Source organism: Schistocerca cancellata, chromosome 3 (assembly GCF_023864275.1).
Source record: "Schistocerca cancellata isolate TAMUIC-IGC-003103 chromosome 3, iqSchCanc2.1, whole genome shotgun sequence".
In the NCBI taxonomy this organism is placed as follows: Eukaryota; Metazoa; Arthropoda; class Insecta; order Orthoptera; family Acrididae; genus Schistocerca; species Schistocerca cancellata.
In genome coordinates this window covers 885,403,786-885,417,585 of record NC_064628.1, presented here as the reverse complement: position 1 = coordinate 885,417,585, position 13,800 = coordinate 885,403,786, and the positions used below count along the sequence as shown (strand labels likewise).

The following is a 13,800-nucleotide window of genomic DNA, read 5'->3' as shown; positions in this document are numbered from 1 at the left end:
CTAAGAAAACCTAACAAATTTGTTACAAAAGGTGTTTTTAGTTTTTTTTTTTTATCTGAATATAGTATGACAAATGCTGTTATCCTGGTGCCCCTCTCATCTGCTTGAGATACTTGTTACCTATAAGTTGCTAGTGAACACTGCATAATTTGTGACTCACTCTGCTCCCATTTGTCAAATACTGTTCAGTCATGCAATATTAGCATTGCAAGTTGGGTGTATTTTGTCAACAAATTTGATAATCTATCTGGATATGTCAGGTCCCAATAATAAGCTGTTTAACACTATGTTCCGAGTTACATGTCTTATTCCAGCACAGCACCTTTAATTTATGTTAGGAGGAGGAGGAGGAGGAGACTAAGAAAGGTTATGACTATTCACTTTTTGAATTTGTATATACTTTCTTTGAGGATAGTGTTACAGTTCAACCCTTTGATAATTTTAATTATTTATCTGTTTTTCAGTAAAATACAAATGATAAGAACTAAAATTATCTGCTTATTTGCTCCCACTTCAGTGCAAACCAACTGATTTACTTATCTATCGTCTTTGCACATCAAGTGATCCCTCTCATGAATTCAAGCCTTCACGTTCACGCCAAAGTTTCTTTAGAAGTTCTCGTTTGCTTCGACGTTGCTCTTCCTTCTTTTGCTTCTGCTGTTGAAGACACTTCCGCTGTGCTTGCAAGCTGTGTTCCCCATTTATGAGGGCATCCAGTTTCTCTACTAGCAAATCACGTGCTAGCTTCCGATTCTCACTCTGCAGTCTTGAATGATGAACTTTTACGACTAAACCTGTAAATAACAAGCAGTTTAATATTATGCAGTGTTTGATGTAAAAGGTAAAGAACTGATATATGGAAAACTAGTAATGTATAAATACAGACTTTGTTGTAATAGAAAGTCCTTGGTGGAATACAAATAATTTAAAGACCAAAGGTAACAACCCTTCTAGGAATTAAGGCACAGAGACGTTGATAGGCAAATAAACACGACACAGAACATCACTACTTCTCATATGACTACTACACGCTGAGTTGTTAACCTGATTCCTTAAATTATGCATATGACTGTCAACTTAATTAAGGTACCACAAATGCATTCTACGTAGAATGAAAATAAAAAAAAAAAAAATGTATATATTGTTGTGTGCATAGTTTACCTACTTTATACTGCTGACATATGGGAACACTATTTTTGAGGCCTCTATGAAAATAATGGAAGACATTCATTCCTACATAAAAACATTATGATAAATAATACACAGGAAGAGTTCTACTGAGATCATTCATAATTAGAGATGAACAAACTTTAAATAATCTCTACCTATGAGCATCAGTGATGATGGACTGAAAGAAACTGAGATCATGATGAAGTTAATATAAACAGCTGACAAACTTTCAGTTACATATATCAGTGAAGAACAAGTTGAACATACTACAACAAAGTAAGTCTGCAAGTAATCTAATCATTACATACTTCGGTACCTGTGACATATGGAATAAAAGAAAAAGATAAATTACGCAGCTAGTACATACAGAAAACACAACATAAATAATTGTAATGAGCACTATGATAAGCAATTCATCTTTACATAGCTTATTTGTATTTCGTCTGCCACATTATGCTGCTTTGGCAGTGAGAATAAAACAATTTCTGTTTGCCTCTATGTGCTTGGTCTATACCAACCTTACCTGTGAAGAAATAAATTCTTTCTGGTAGAAGTTTACAGCCACGACAAAGCCATATTTACATGTTATGTGTAGGAATATTGTCAGTGCTTGCTATGAGGGATCACAGCAATCAAAGTGGGTGTGTCAGCTGCTGGTTCTATGCAGCCAATGAAAGAGGGAGAGATGACGTGTTTCATACCAAGAGATGAAGGAATAATGTATTGAATATCAACACGAATTCAATACATGTGTCTCACATTCGTGTCATACCACATTAGTTGGCTTTGCCAACTCACAACAAAATAATCACCTTCCAACCTAACCTAGGCCTTGGGCTACCCTACAGATTAGTGTCCCTACAGCCTTGACTTTGAGAGAAAACATCTTTTTACACAATTCATTGGTTGGTTTTGCCAACTCACAATCCAATTATCACCTTCTGTGGGGTTTGATATTACTATCTGATGCTACATAAGATTCCACTGAATCCTTTTCTTGCTTGGACTGGTTATCTGCCTCGAAGAGCCACCATCATGAATTTTGCAACAGATCTTACCAGCAAATACAGTGTTTTTTTGTCCTATGTGTATTTTGTACTCAGCCCACTGCAGGACTTCTCTTAAACAAAATATAGGTGAACTCAAATGATACAAGTTCAAATTGCAATGGTTTGTAAGCAAACAACTTAAAAATAACAGTACTAAAATCAAAAGTGGCAGATTTCCAAGTTTAATGTTCTACCCAATCAAAGATAGTTATCAATGACACGCTTTCTTTGCAAATGTCACCATTTTCCACTTGTGGGTTGATTTAATTCACTAAGTTACCACAAAGATAGCCTTTTAGAAACAAAGATATGTTGCTTGAAATGTATGTTTGGGACTAATGGCAGCTAATGCTTAATAACAGGTTTACGAAACATATAAGATTTATTTTTAAATTAGCTAATGGGATAATCAATTTTGACACATGAGGCCTGTGTCTCCTTATAGAAAAATGACAGTATTCAAACAGCAAAAATGAGATTCCAAAGAAAAGAAGGATGTTCTAGGTTGTATAGGATACACAATCATGAAATAAGAACCAAATGAAATATTGTAACTGCAACAAAAATTGAAGAAAATATGAATAAATGGAAAGGTGATACCTAGAGAATGAATGAGGGAGTACTTCTGGACAAACAGAATATGGCAGACGTAAAGAATGAAATTTTGGACAACATCTGAAAAGATGAGAGGAAGTGTCTGGATCAAGCCAGAACAGGCATTCTATCTATTCCATGAACGGAATAAATATGTCACATTTTCAAGCATCCACCAGTCAAAGTAATGCATCCCTGCTCTTTATCAGATACTCATAAGAATATGTTTTCCCACTTTAAAATAACTATGATCTAATGCGATTTTGGGGAAAGAAAATGAAGCAAAAATCTGCAGCAGAACCTTATAACTGGGCAGCATAAATACATTATGTGAACTTCTTGCACATTACATAAACACACATGTAAATATATATTGTTACCTGTTGGTTTATGGGTGAGCACAACACAATTATTTGTCTTGTTAACAGCCTGGCCACCAGGTCCACTACCCCTGACAAATACTTCTTCGAGGTCTTCTTCTTGTAGTGTAGGGACACGTGAGTAATCCAATGTATGTTTGTGTCTTAAAAATGTTAGGACAGAAGCCAATTCAGTGCTTGTGTGTTCACTCTGGAAAATGGGTCTACTTCTTGAAATAATTTGCCTTATTCCAGTAACAGACATCATTCACTTCAATATTTACCCTTCTAGACAATACGACGATTTTGCAAAAGTCTCAGACCTTTCTGTAAGGAAAAAAAAGAGTAAACAACTTACATATTACTGGACCTCTATCAGCAGGAAAATTTTTCAGTCTAACTGTAACACATTAACAGTGATCACAGCAAAACAAAAATAACTTTGCAAAATGCTTGAGGATCGATGAATCAAATAATTCTATGATGATGTATAATGTACTTCGTTACGTTTTTGTAATTACACAAATTTGAACTTGAAATAAAAGCATGTACGAAGTGAATTACTGCAGCGACGTACTTCATACTGAAATTTTACTTCGCCGTCTTCTACGAGTCTTTTGTTTGCCTTGAACTCTGCAGTAATCCTATCACGAAAGTACTTTTTATCCGTTAGTTTTAACTCTTTCCCATACTGAAGTAAACTTTTATATAGCCTTAGAATGTCACGCCCACTTGGTGCTGCCATTATCTGTAACGTTTGAGAAATGGTCCACAGTCATACACATATCAAATCAATTGACTAATAAATGACGAATATTTCTCGAAATTGTGTTATAATTAAGCACTGGTATGCATCTTTGAAAGTTGAAAACGACAGAGCTGAGAGTAGAATGTTTACGGCTTACGAACGATCCTAGCGCCTCTTCCGGAATCTGCACAAACTACAAACTAGTGCAAGACTGCAAGTAGTCTACCTGCGACATGCATTTGTCTTAAGCCGGGTACATACAGGCAACAAAAGTATCGCCACTGCTAATGGCGCACTGCAGTTGCTTTGTAGTTGCATGTGTGAATGCCTAGTTTTCGGCGGCGCCATCTAAGAAGCGCAACTTTTGTCACGCCACAAAAAGTTGAACTTGGTTCTACTTTGTTGCGCCATTTTGCCTTCTCCACAATCGAGTAACGTCATTTGATTGCTACCTCGCGGCTGGATTCAAACCTTTCTAGTGAGTATTCGTTCGCAGGTAGAGCTTTTGTTTGTGCGTTTGCTATTAATATTTCGAAAACGGGTCAACAGCGACAATTATGAGATTCTTGGAGGTGTATAAAGAACGAGAATGCCTTTGGAACAGCAAAAGCGAATCATACAAAGACAGAAATTTGAGAGATGCTGCATTAATTGAAATAGTAAACAGTATGCGTGAATATGTACCTGGAATTGTTGTAGCTACAACAAAATTAAAAATTCGAAACATTCGAAATGCTTACATGAATGAATATAAAAAAAGTACTGAAATCACTTAAGAGTGGTGCGTCTACAGATGGTATTTATAAACCGAGCCTTGCTTGGTTTGAAGTTGCAGACAGGATCTTAAAATATGTAGTCGAGACAAGAGAGACGAGAAACACTTTGGTAAATAATATTTTACATTTATTATGTTTCCAAAACATCTTATTTAGTAATATGTACAGCCGTTTAATCAGCTGAGACAGGTGACGCCATTTTGCAAACTGCGCAATTACGAAGAATTTGTGGCGTCCTGTGTGAACGGTAGCTCACAGCGCCACTCCAGAATGACTTGATTTGTGGAGATACTTTCGTTGCGTGTGTGAACCCGGCTTTACTGCGGGTAGCTTTCGAGCGCGGAAACATATGCTACTGACTGACAATTTTATCTTTAGCTTCGAAACAATTTTTTGAAACATAGGTTGTGCGGATAGACTCGACTGTAGAGTACCCCGACTGCTATATTGGGTCGAAATGTGTTTTGTTATGAGTTGGGGATGGGGAAGTCAACAAATGTGATCCCATGAGAAGCAACTCAGATAGTAAAAATCAAATACTCATTTAGAAAACAGTAAGTTACTAGAATTTACATTCAATCGTACCTTCCCAGATAGCACAGTAAGCCGGTTTCAAACTTGTTTCCAGATGTAAAGTTCAAGTATATAAGCTTGATCAAAGCTGGAATATTCAGGCCTGTTAGTTGGATTCAAGCTTGAAACAAACATCAAAGTTGGCAGAGTTCAAGCTATATTTCAAGCTTGACTTATCAAGTTTGGCTCCAGCTGTATCTACACATGTGGAATACAGCCTGATATTTACAGCTTGTTTTAAGCTATATGATTATTAATCTGAATTTATTGAACCTAATTAATTAAATAAACATCAGAATGGAAATGGTGTGAAAAAAATTATCAAGACATGTATGTTTAAAATTTTTTATTTTCAAAGTGTTTAAAATTGTTTTATTTTAAAATTTAATTATTCTGAAGCCCCTCCGGCCCTAGCACACAGACCAGAGCAGGATCAAATATCGCTGACTTCTGCAGGTATAATGATCCTGTAACAGGTAAAAGAAAATGTTAGCCATACCTAAACATAAAAAAATGTAAAAAGTTGAAACTGATCAACCTAAATATGCCCCAGATTAGCAAAATAACTTCAAACTCACTGATGTAGTAAGAATCATTAACTAGTATAAATGTCACTGAGTAAGCAGCTGCTTCTGGTGACTTCATTCCAAAGAGTTTTAAAGTAATTTGAAATAACTTTTTGTTTGAAATTTTTAAAGTAAAGATGACATATGGGTAATTTTGCGATGACTTCATGAAGAAGCCACACATCACTATTTCTAACAGTTTCAGGGCCATTTAATCTGAATTTGAATTATAAAGAAACAGTTACTTGAAGTCGTATACATCTCATACTGTAAGCTTATAAGGAAATTACCATTTAGAAAAATGTAGACGTTTTATTCTACCCACAATTATTTTTTGGCGAGTGAAACGGAATCAAAATGAAATAAAAGATGAAATCGAAATGAATTTCAGAAATTACCAGTTCAGTGGAACTGAAATGTAAAAGAACAAAAAAGAGCGACATTTTAAAAAGGTAAAATAACATTAAGTTTTAATTTATTGGTGCCACGTACTAGAGAGCTAGTTTAAAATGACCTCTTTTTGCTGAACATATTGTAATATGTATTATTAGCTGGTAATCCATTTCAATTTCATCCAGGCTCAATTTTTCTATGTAAAAGAATATGATATTTCTTTACATTACGTAATAATGTTTAACATTTCTAATATTAACGTACCACCAGAGAAAAATGCACCAACGTACCTGTAATACACTATATATCCTCTTCAGACCCAGTGTAGCAGTAAGGCAGGAGACGCCACACACTTACCGAACTATTTTCCAGTATAAAACAAACTTCACAACAGTCAACAATCATTAACATGTGTCACAAAGGTAAAATGGCCGTAAACCTAGCAGAGTCAGTGCAAGGCTTATAAACGCTTGTGGCGCTTCCCGTGGACGTCTATGGAAGCTATGCTGCGCGCGCATCTGAGTACAACCTTCCAGGGAAATTACAGTTTATTTCAAGCTTGAGAAAATTATTTTAATTCAAGCAAAATTTTTACAGCTTGATATAAACTGTGTAACAGGTTGATTTTTCAATCTCGAATTTTCAACTGAACCTAAACTCAATATCCACCTTGAAATAAGCTGTGTAACAGGCTGATTTTTCAATCCTGAATTTTCAGCTGAACCTAAACTCAAATCCACCTTGAAATAAGCTTGAGTGCTAGCTGGGCTCTGTTCTACAGAATCATATTTCTTGTTTTGTCACAAATTTCGAACTTTTAAGATTACGGCTCCCTTGACGTTTCGTATTTAGATATTATGAACGTCACGATGAAAAATATCTTTTGTGAAGGTAAGAATGTAATGAGAGGAAGTGGACTAGAACAGAGAGGCGCGTCAGGACGCTGCTCCGTTTACTGGTACCGCATTTACTGCGGCGGAGGGACAACATGCAGCAAATTTTGTACGTAAGTCGTTCAGCAACCTCCAAGCAAACTGGACGACAGTTGTATCTATGCGATGATGTCTTTGTTATGTCAGGAAGAAGAAAGTTTAAAGCAAAAGCAAGCAAGAAAAATGCGAAGAATATGGTTGCATAATATTTCGAATTCACTATATGAAGAAGGAGAATATTATACGCTTTTGTTGCGGTGTAAAAAGGCACTTGCCGTTGGGTTCTTAAAAAGACTCCAAGAAGTTTTTCATACGTACTTTGGAATGCCTCAAGATAAATGCAGCAAGTTAAATCAGAATATGAAGTCCCACATAGCAAAAACGGATGCGCTGTTCCGAAAACCGATAGACGTGGAAGAAAAACTGGTGATAACTATTAGATAAGCATTTATAACTTATTACGCTGATGCAACATATGTAACATTTTGCCGCTACAAAGCCATCCGAGGTAATGGATATGTGGTTTGTCTGTTCAGATTTACCTCAGAAATGCTTTGAGAAACGTTTTAGTATGTATGTAGTAAAAAAATAAAAAGCTAATCCTCTGTTTCACAAAAAAACAAAAAATGTAATTTATAGGTATTTGTACGTTATGTTTGACTAAAAATAAATGTCTTGCACCAACACAGAAACAATGTGAAGTATACTTACCCTTTATTCCTAGATGGTAATTTCCTTCCAAATGTTGCTTTTTCTGGTACTATTCATACACAGTTTATTTTGAAGGTCATATAACTCTGGATATTCACTTACACATACAATGAACTTTTCCTCTTGTAACGCCATTTTGGTAAATAAACTTACGTTCTGCGCGTCAACAGAGTTATGATTTGAATGGAGTGCAGTGTCGTGACGCTTGCTGTACCGTACTATACGAACTATATTCCGACAACAGAACTGCGCGACGGTTCACGGCACCTCATAGTTGGCCAGTTGGTGAACTTTCCCTCGTAGTGCTGCGACGCGCAGTTCCGCTGTACAGGTGAGGCATTTTATTTGAAAGTCGCTTGCAGTGCCTGTATTAAGCCCGGTCCACACGCAACGATCTGTCTGCGCAGACATCGGCGCAGATGTCTGTACATGCAAAAGATCGCTGCAAATGTGGTGTGTTCACACGACACAAACCCCAATCTACTACTCGCCCGCCATCTGTCGGTGTAGAAAAGAAATATCAGTGGCAAACGATTACCCTCACCGTAAACGTCAAAAATTTAATTCAGTTATTTTGAAATATAGAAATGTAGGAAGTTCTATTGTGGTCTGTGTTCGCAGCTTGTGTTGCAAAAAACATTCAGACCAACCGCAGGAAACAGAGAAAGTGGTCAAAATGGTGTAGACAGTGGCTGCTAAAGCGAAAGCAGTTTTCTCACGTACATTTAGTGCGAGAGTTGCAGGGCGAACCTGTTTTGTTTTACATTACTTCGTGTTCCATTTCCTGGCACATTGACACTCCAATTTCATCTTCAATTGTACTCCTGCTTGGTCTTGGCGTTTCTTGATCACCAAGAAAGCCAAGCAGATCAAAATACCATAACATTGGCTGGTATACTTGATCTACTCTTACACCAGATCTTCTAGATTTCTGAACTTTGGATAACTCTTTTCGGTAAACAGTCCGCTGACAGACTTAATTTACTTTACTTGCCTTCATGAATCATCCTTCAGGAGAGCGTAAATAGCTTCAAATGTGTTGGGTATTATTTTACTCGACGCTTGTTTCGATATTGCAGTTTAAAATTCCAAATCCTTGTAGCTCCTTCCTGTTGCTAGGAATCTTAATGTTACCGCCAGCCGTTCATGAGGAGAAATTGCCCTTCTCATACAAGTATTTTTTCTCATAATATGAGGGATTACAAGCTTTAAGAGATAATTATAAGTTTCGACATCCATCCGCAAATAAGTTCGCCAGTTCGCGACGAATTTTTTTTTAAATTACCGTTTCTCTGTTTGCCGAGGCGTCAACTGCCCGCAATATTTCAATTAGAGCATTGTATGCTGCTGTCTTTTTGTCTCGGTCATTATATTCTTTACTCTTAATCTTCCACAAACATGGGTGGTTTCTATATATTTCAATGAATTCACTTACCAACTCTCGAGAACACTGACGAGTATCAGCCATTTTAATGCCCTGTACGCACAAATACAAACACTAGACTGAGTAAACAGCTGTTTCGCGCCAGATTTGCGGCGATCTCCTGTACACACGCTCCAACTTGTCTGTGCAGATGTGGTTTGAACCCACAGATTTGAGAGGTTTCGCTTAAACCTCCAACTCCAACTTCCAGGTTTGCACACACCTTTGGTTGCTGCAAATCTTCTGTCCACACGCAACGATCTGTCTGCGCAGATGTGATGTGCGCAGGCATTTGCGCAGACAGATCGTTGCGTGTGGACGGGCCTTTATTCTGAATTACAATGCAAAGTTCCTTTGGATATGCGTGCAGTATCGTAATATTTGTCGCGTCGTGCTATGCCGCTCTGCTGCAGTGCAGTGTCGCTCAGGGCTTTCTTTACGTTTAATTCTGCCGTTGGTTCCGCCATTATGTACATAATACACGAATACACACGCGGATAGATAGGAACAGTCGATAGAGTGGGTACCTTAATTCGGCTCACACCTGACGGGACGGAATGGGACGAAACGTCAATAAGATTGCACAGTACATTTTGTATGCTGACGTAAACTTGTCAAGCACAAGCGACATACTAAACAAAGGAGCTTGACAAGTTGGCCATAGCTGAGCTTTGTCTGGAAAATGGACACAACACACAATCTGAAAAGACGAGTGTCTTGGCTCAAGCATCAATATATTGGGATTCCATTACAAAGGAGCAGCCGAACTTAGAATAAACAGCAACGGCCAGGAATAAACACATAGTAGGACGTGGGCATGGAATTTGGATATCGAAAAAAAGGCAAGACGGATACTTGACGCATATAGAGAGTGGGGGGGGGGAGGGGGGGGGGTTGGAAGTTCCAAACGTGGCGTCGGCCTCTCGCACCACCTGACGTCAGTCAGTCACGAGCGTTGCCGACGAAAAAGGCAGGTCCTGGCGTCACGTGACCAGGATAGCCTTAGCTCGCTGGCTCACCTCAGCAGACGAATGACTTTCTAAATCTATTGACTCATCATTAGCTGTTTATGTACACAGAGAAATGCATCTTCTACTGGTTTCCGCTATTTTGGACTCTTGCAGATTACTATATTTTAGTACCGTACTGCAACAGAACATAACTTGGCAATATAGTGTAGTTTAACATACACACTCAACATAAATAATATAACTGCATGTTCTTAGTTCCCAATTCTGTGTTTGTCTGCAGCTCGTGGTCTTGCGGTAGCGTTCTTGCTTCCCGTGCACGGGCTCCAGGGTTCGATTCCCAGCGGGGTCAGGGATTTTCTCTGCCTCGTGATGACTGGGTGGTGTGTGTTCATCATCATCGTTGACGCATGCAAGTCGCCGAAGTGGCGTCAACTTAATAGAACTTTCAATACGGCGTCCGAACTTCCCCGCATGGGGCCTCCCGGCCAACAATGCCATACGATCGTTTCATTTATTTCAGTTCTGCGTTTGTTCGTCTGTATTTAGTTATTAGTTCGTGCACCGAAATCTCTATTTCATTTCCATTTCTTACGCTTTCTTATACATTCACGTAGTAATATCGAACCGTTTTTTTTTTTTTTTTTGTACCTTCTACACATTTAAGTTATTAGATCGTAAAACGATAGTTTAATTTTAATTTTGAACGCATCTCTGTAAAAGTGCGTATTTATTTCTAATGTAAGAGACGTTCGCTTCAATTTTTGGATTGTAACACAACTTTTTTGTTTTCATTTTCAACGGTTTAGTGAAAAAGAACGTATTAAGTGAATGTATAACAAAAATCCGTTGTCGCCTACACGCTCTGCTGAATATTTAGGCCATAAAAGAAAAGTTATTTTCATTGTGTTCGTTTCTGTTGTCTTTCAACAGAAGAATGTGTTAACACAATGCAGTTTTAAGTTTGTTTTATCCGCTGCTGTACACCAAGTACAGTTCAGGAACCATATAAAATTTGGGCTCTCATTAAACTTTGACAAAACACAATATATACAGTTCCACACAGTAAATGGAATGACACCATTAATAAATATAGACTTCAGTCACAAATCGGTAGCTAAGGTAGAATATTCAAAATTTCTAGGTGTACGCATTGATGAGAGGTTGAACTGGAAAAAACACACTGAAGATCTGCTGAAACGTTTGAGTTCAGCTACTTATGCTATAGGGTCATTGCAAATTTTGTCGATATAGATCTCAGTAAATTAGCTTACCACGCCTATTTTCATTCTCTGCTTTCATATGGCATCATATTCTGGGGTAACTCATCATTGAGTGAAGAGTATTCATTGCACAAAAGCGTGTAATCAGAATAATTGCTGGAGCTCATCCCAGATTATCCTGCAGACACTTATTTGAAGAGCTAGAGATCTTCACTGTAGCCTCACAATATATTAACAATCCGAACGAATTCAAAAGTAATAGCAGTGTACATGGCTACAACACTAGCGGAAAGGATGATCTTCACTACTCAAAGTTAAATCTAACTTTGGCTCAGAAGGGGGTAAATTATGCTGCCACCAAAGTCTTTAGTCACTTATCTAATAGCTTCTAAAGTCTGACAGATAGCCATATAGCATTTAAAAGGAAATTAAAAGAATTTCTTAATGGCAACTCCTTCTACTCATTAGATGAATTTTTGGATACACACTCCTGGAAATTGAAATAAGAACACCGTGAATTCATTGTCCCAGGAAGGGGAAACTTTATTGACACATTCCTGGGGTCAGATACATCACATGATCACACTGACAGAACCACAGGCACATAGACACAGGAAACAGAGCATGCACAATGTCAGCACTAGTACAGTGTATATCCACCTTTCGCAGCAATGCAGGCTGCTATTCTCCCATGGAGACGATCGTAGAGATGCTGGATGTAGTCCTGTGGAACGGCTTGCCATGCCATTTCCACCTGGCGCCTCAGTTGGACCAGCGTTCGTGCTGGACGTGCAGACCGCGTGAGATGACGCTTCATCCAGTCCCAAACATGCTCAATGGGGGACAGATCCGGAGATCTTGCTGGCCAGGGTAGTTGACTTACACCTTCTAGAGCACGTTGGGTGGCACGGGATACATGCGGACGTGCATTGTCCTGTTGCAACAGCAAGTTCCCTTGCCGGTCTAGGAATGGTAGAACGATGGGTTCGATGACGGTTTGGATGTACCGTGCACTATTCAGTGTCCCCTCGAAGATCACCAGTGGTGTACGGCCAGTGTAGGAGATCGCTCCCCACACCATGATGCCGGGTGTTGGCCCTGTGTGCCTCGGTCGTATGCAGTCCTGATTGTGGCGCTCACCTGCACGGCGCCAAACACGCATACGACCATCATTGGCACCAAGGCAGAAGCGACTCTCATCGCTGAAGACGACACGTCTCCATTCGTCCCTCCATTCACGCCTGTCGCGACACCACTGGAGGCGGGCTGCACGATGTTGGGGCGTGAGCGGAAGACGGCCTAACGGTGTGCGGGACCGTAGCCCAGCTTCATGGAGACGGTTGCGAATGGTCCTCGCCGATATCCCAGGAGCAACAGTGTCCCTAATTTGCTGGGAAGTGGCGGTGCGGTCCCCTACGGCACTGCGTAGGATCCTACGGTCATGGCGTGCATCCGTGCGTCGCTGCGGTCCGGTCCCAGGTCGACGGGCACTTGCACCTTCCGCCGACCACTGGCGACAACATCGATGTACTGTGGAGACCTCACGCCCCACGTGTTGAGCAATTCGGCGGTACGTCCACCCGGCCTCCCGCATGCCCACTATACGCCCTCGCTCAAAGTCCATCAACTGCACATACGGTTCACGTCCACGCTGTCGCGGCATGCTACCAGTGTTAAAGACTGCGATGGAGCTCCGTATGCCACGGCAAACTGGCTGACACTGACGGCGGCGGTTCACAAATGCTGCGCAGCTAGCGCCATTCGACGGCCAACACCGCGGTTCCTGGTGTGTCCGCTGTGCCGTGCGTGTGATCATTGCTTGTACAGCCCTCTCGCAGTGTCCGGAGCAAGTATGGTGGGTCTGACACACCGGTGTCAATGTGTTCTTTTTTCCATTTCCAGGAGTGTAGTAAGTGGGTAATTTCCGCAACCCCCACAGAAAAAGAAAAGAAAAGAAATGAAGTGTCATATAACATTTTGCGTAATGTAATATCTTGTATAGACTCCTTTTGTTAACCTGACACGTTCCACATCATTACGAAGTGTCGTATTCATGATATATGGAACAATTACTAATGTAATCTAATCTTTTGACTGAGCGTGACACGACCGCTGACGCGTCCTTCAGAACAACAAATAGCAGAGTACGGAAACAGCTCACAGCGCTCCCACCCAAAACGGCAATTGTGAAGTAATCGGGTAGCAGTTATTATGTAAAACATTTTGGGGGGAAGGGGGGGGAGTGGCTCATATAATATGGTGTGCCCATTGTTAAATCCGCCGCTGCACATCGTCGCCTATGCTCATTTCTCCCG

At 39.8% G+C, this 13,800-nt stretch overlaps 1 protein-coding gene across 1 annotated transcript; it reads right to left on the bottom strand.

Moving 5' to 3' along the window:
* Positions 1-378: 378 nt before the first annotated feature.
* On the bottom strand, positions 379-3,888 carry LOC126175956 (mitochondrial translation release factor in rescue). Its single transcript, XM_049923043.1, has 3 exons — positions 3,750-3,888; positions 3,194-3,499; positions 379-794 (listed from the first exon to the last, which is right to left on the bottom strand). Exons 2-3 carry the CDS (start codon positions 3,438-3,440, stop codon positions 571-573), a joined length of 471 nt encoding a protein of 156 aa, XP_049779000.1. The 5' UTR covers positions 3,441-3,499; positions 3,750-3,888; the 3' UTR covers positions 379-570.
* Positions 3,889-13,800: the final 9,912 nt, after the last annotated feature.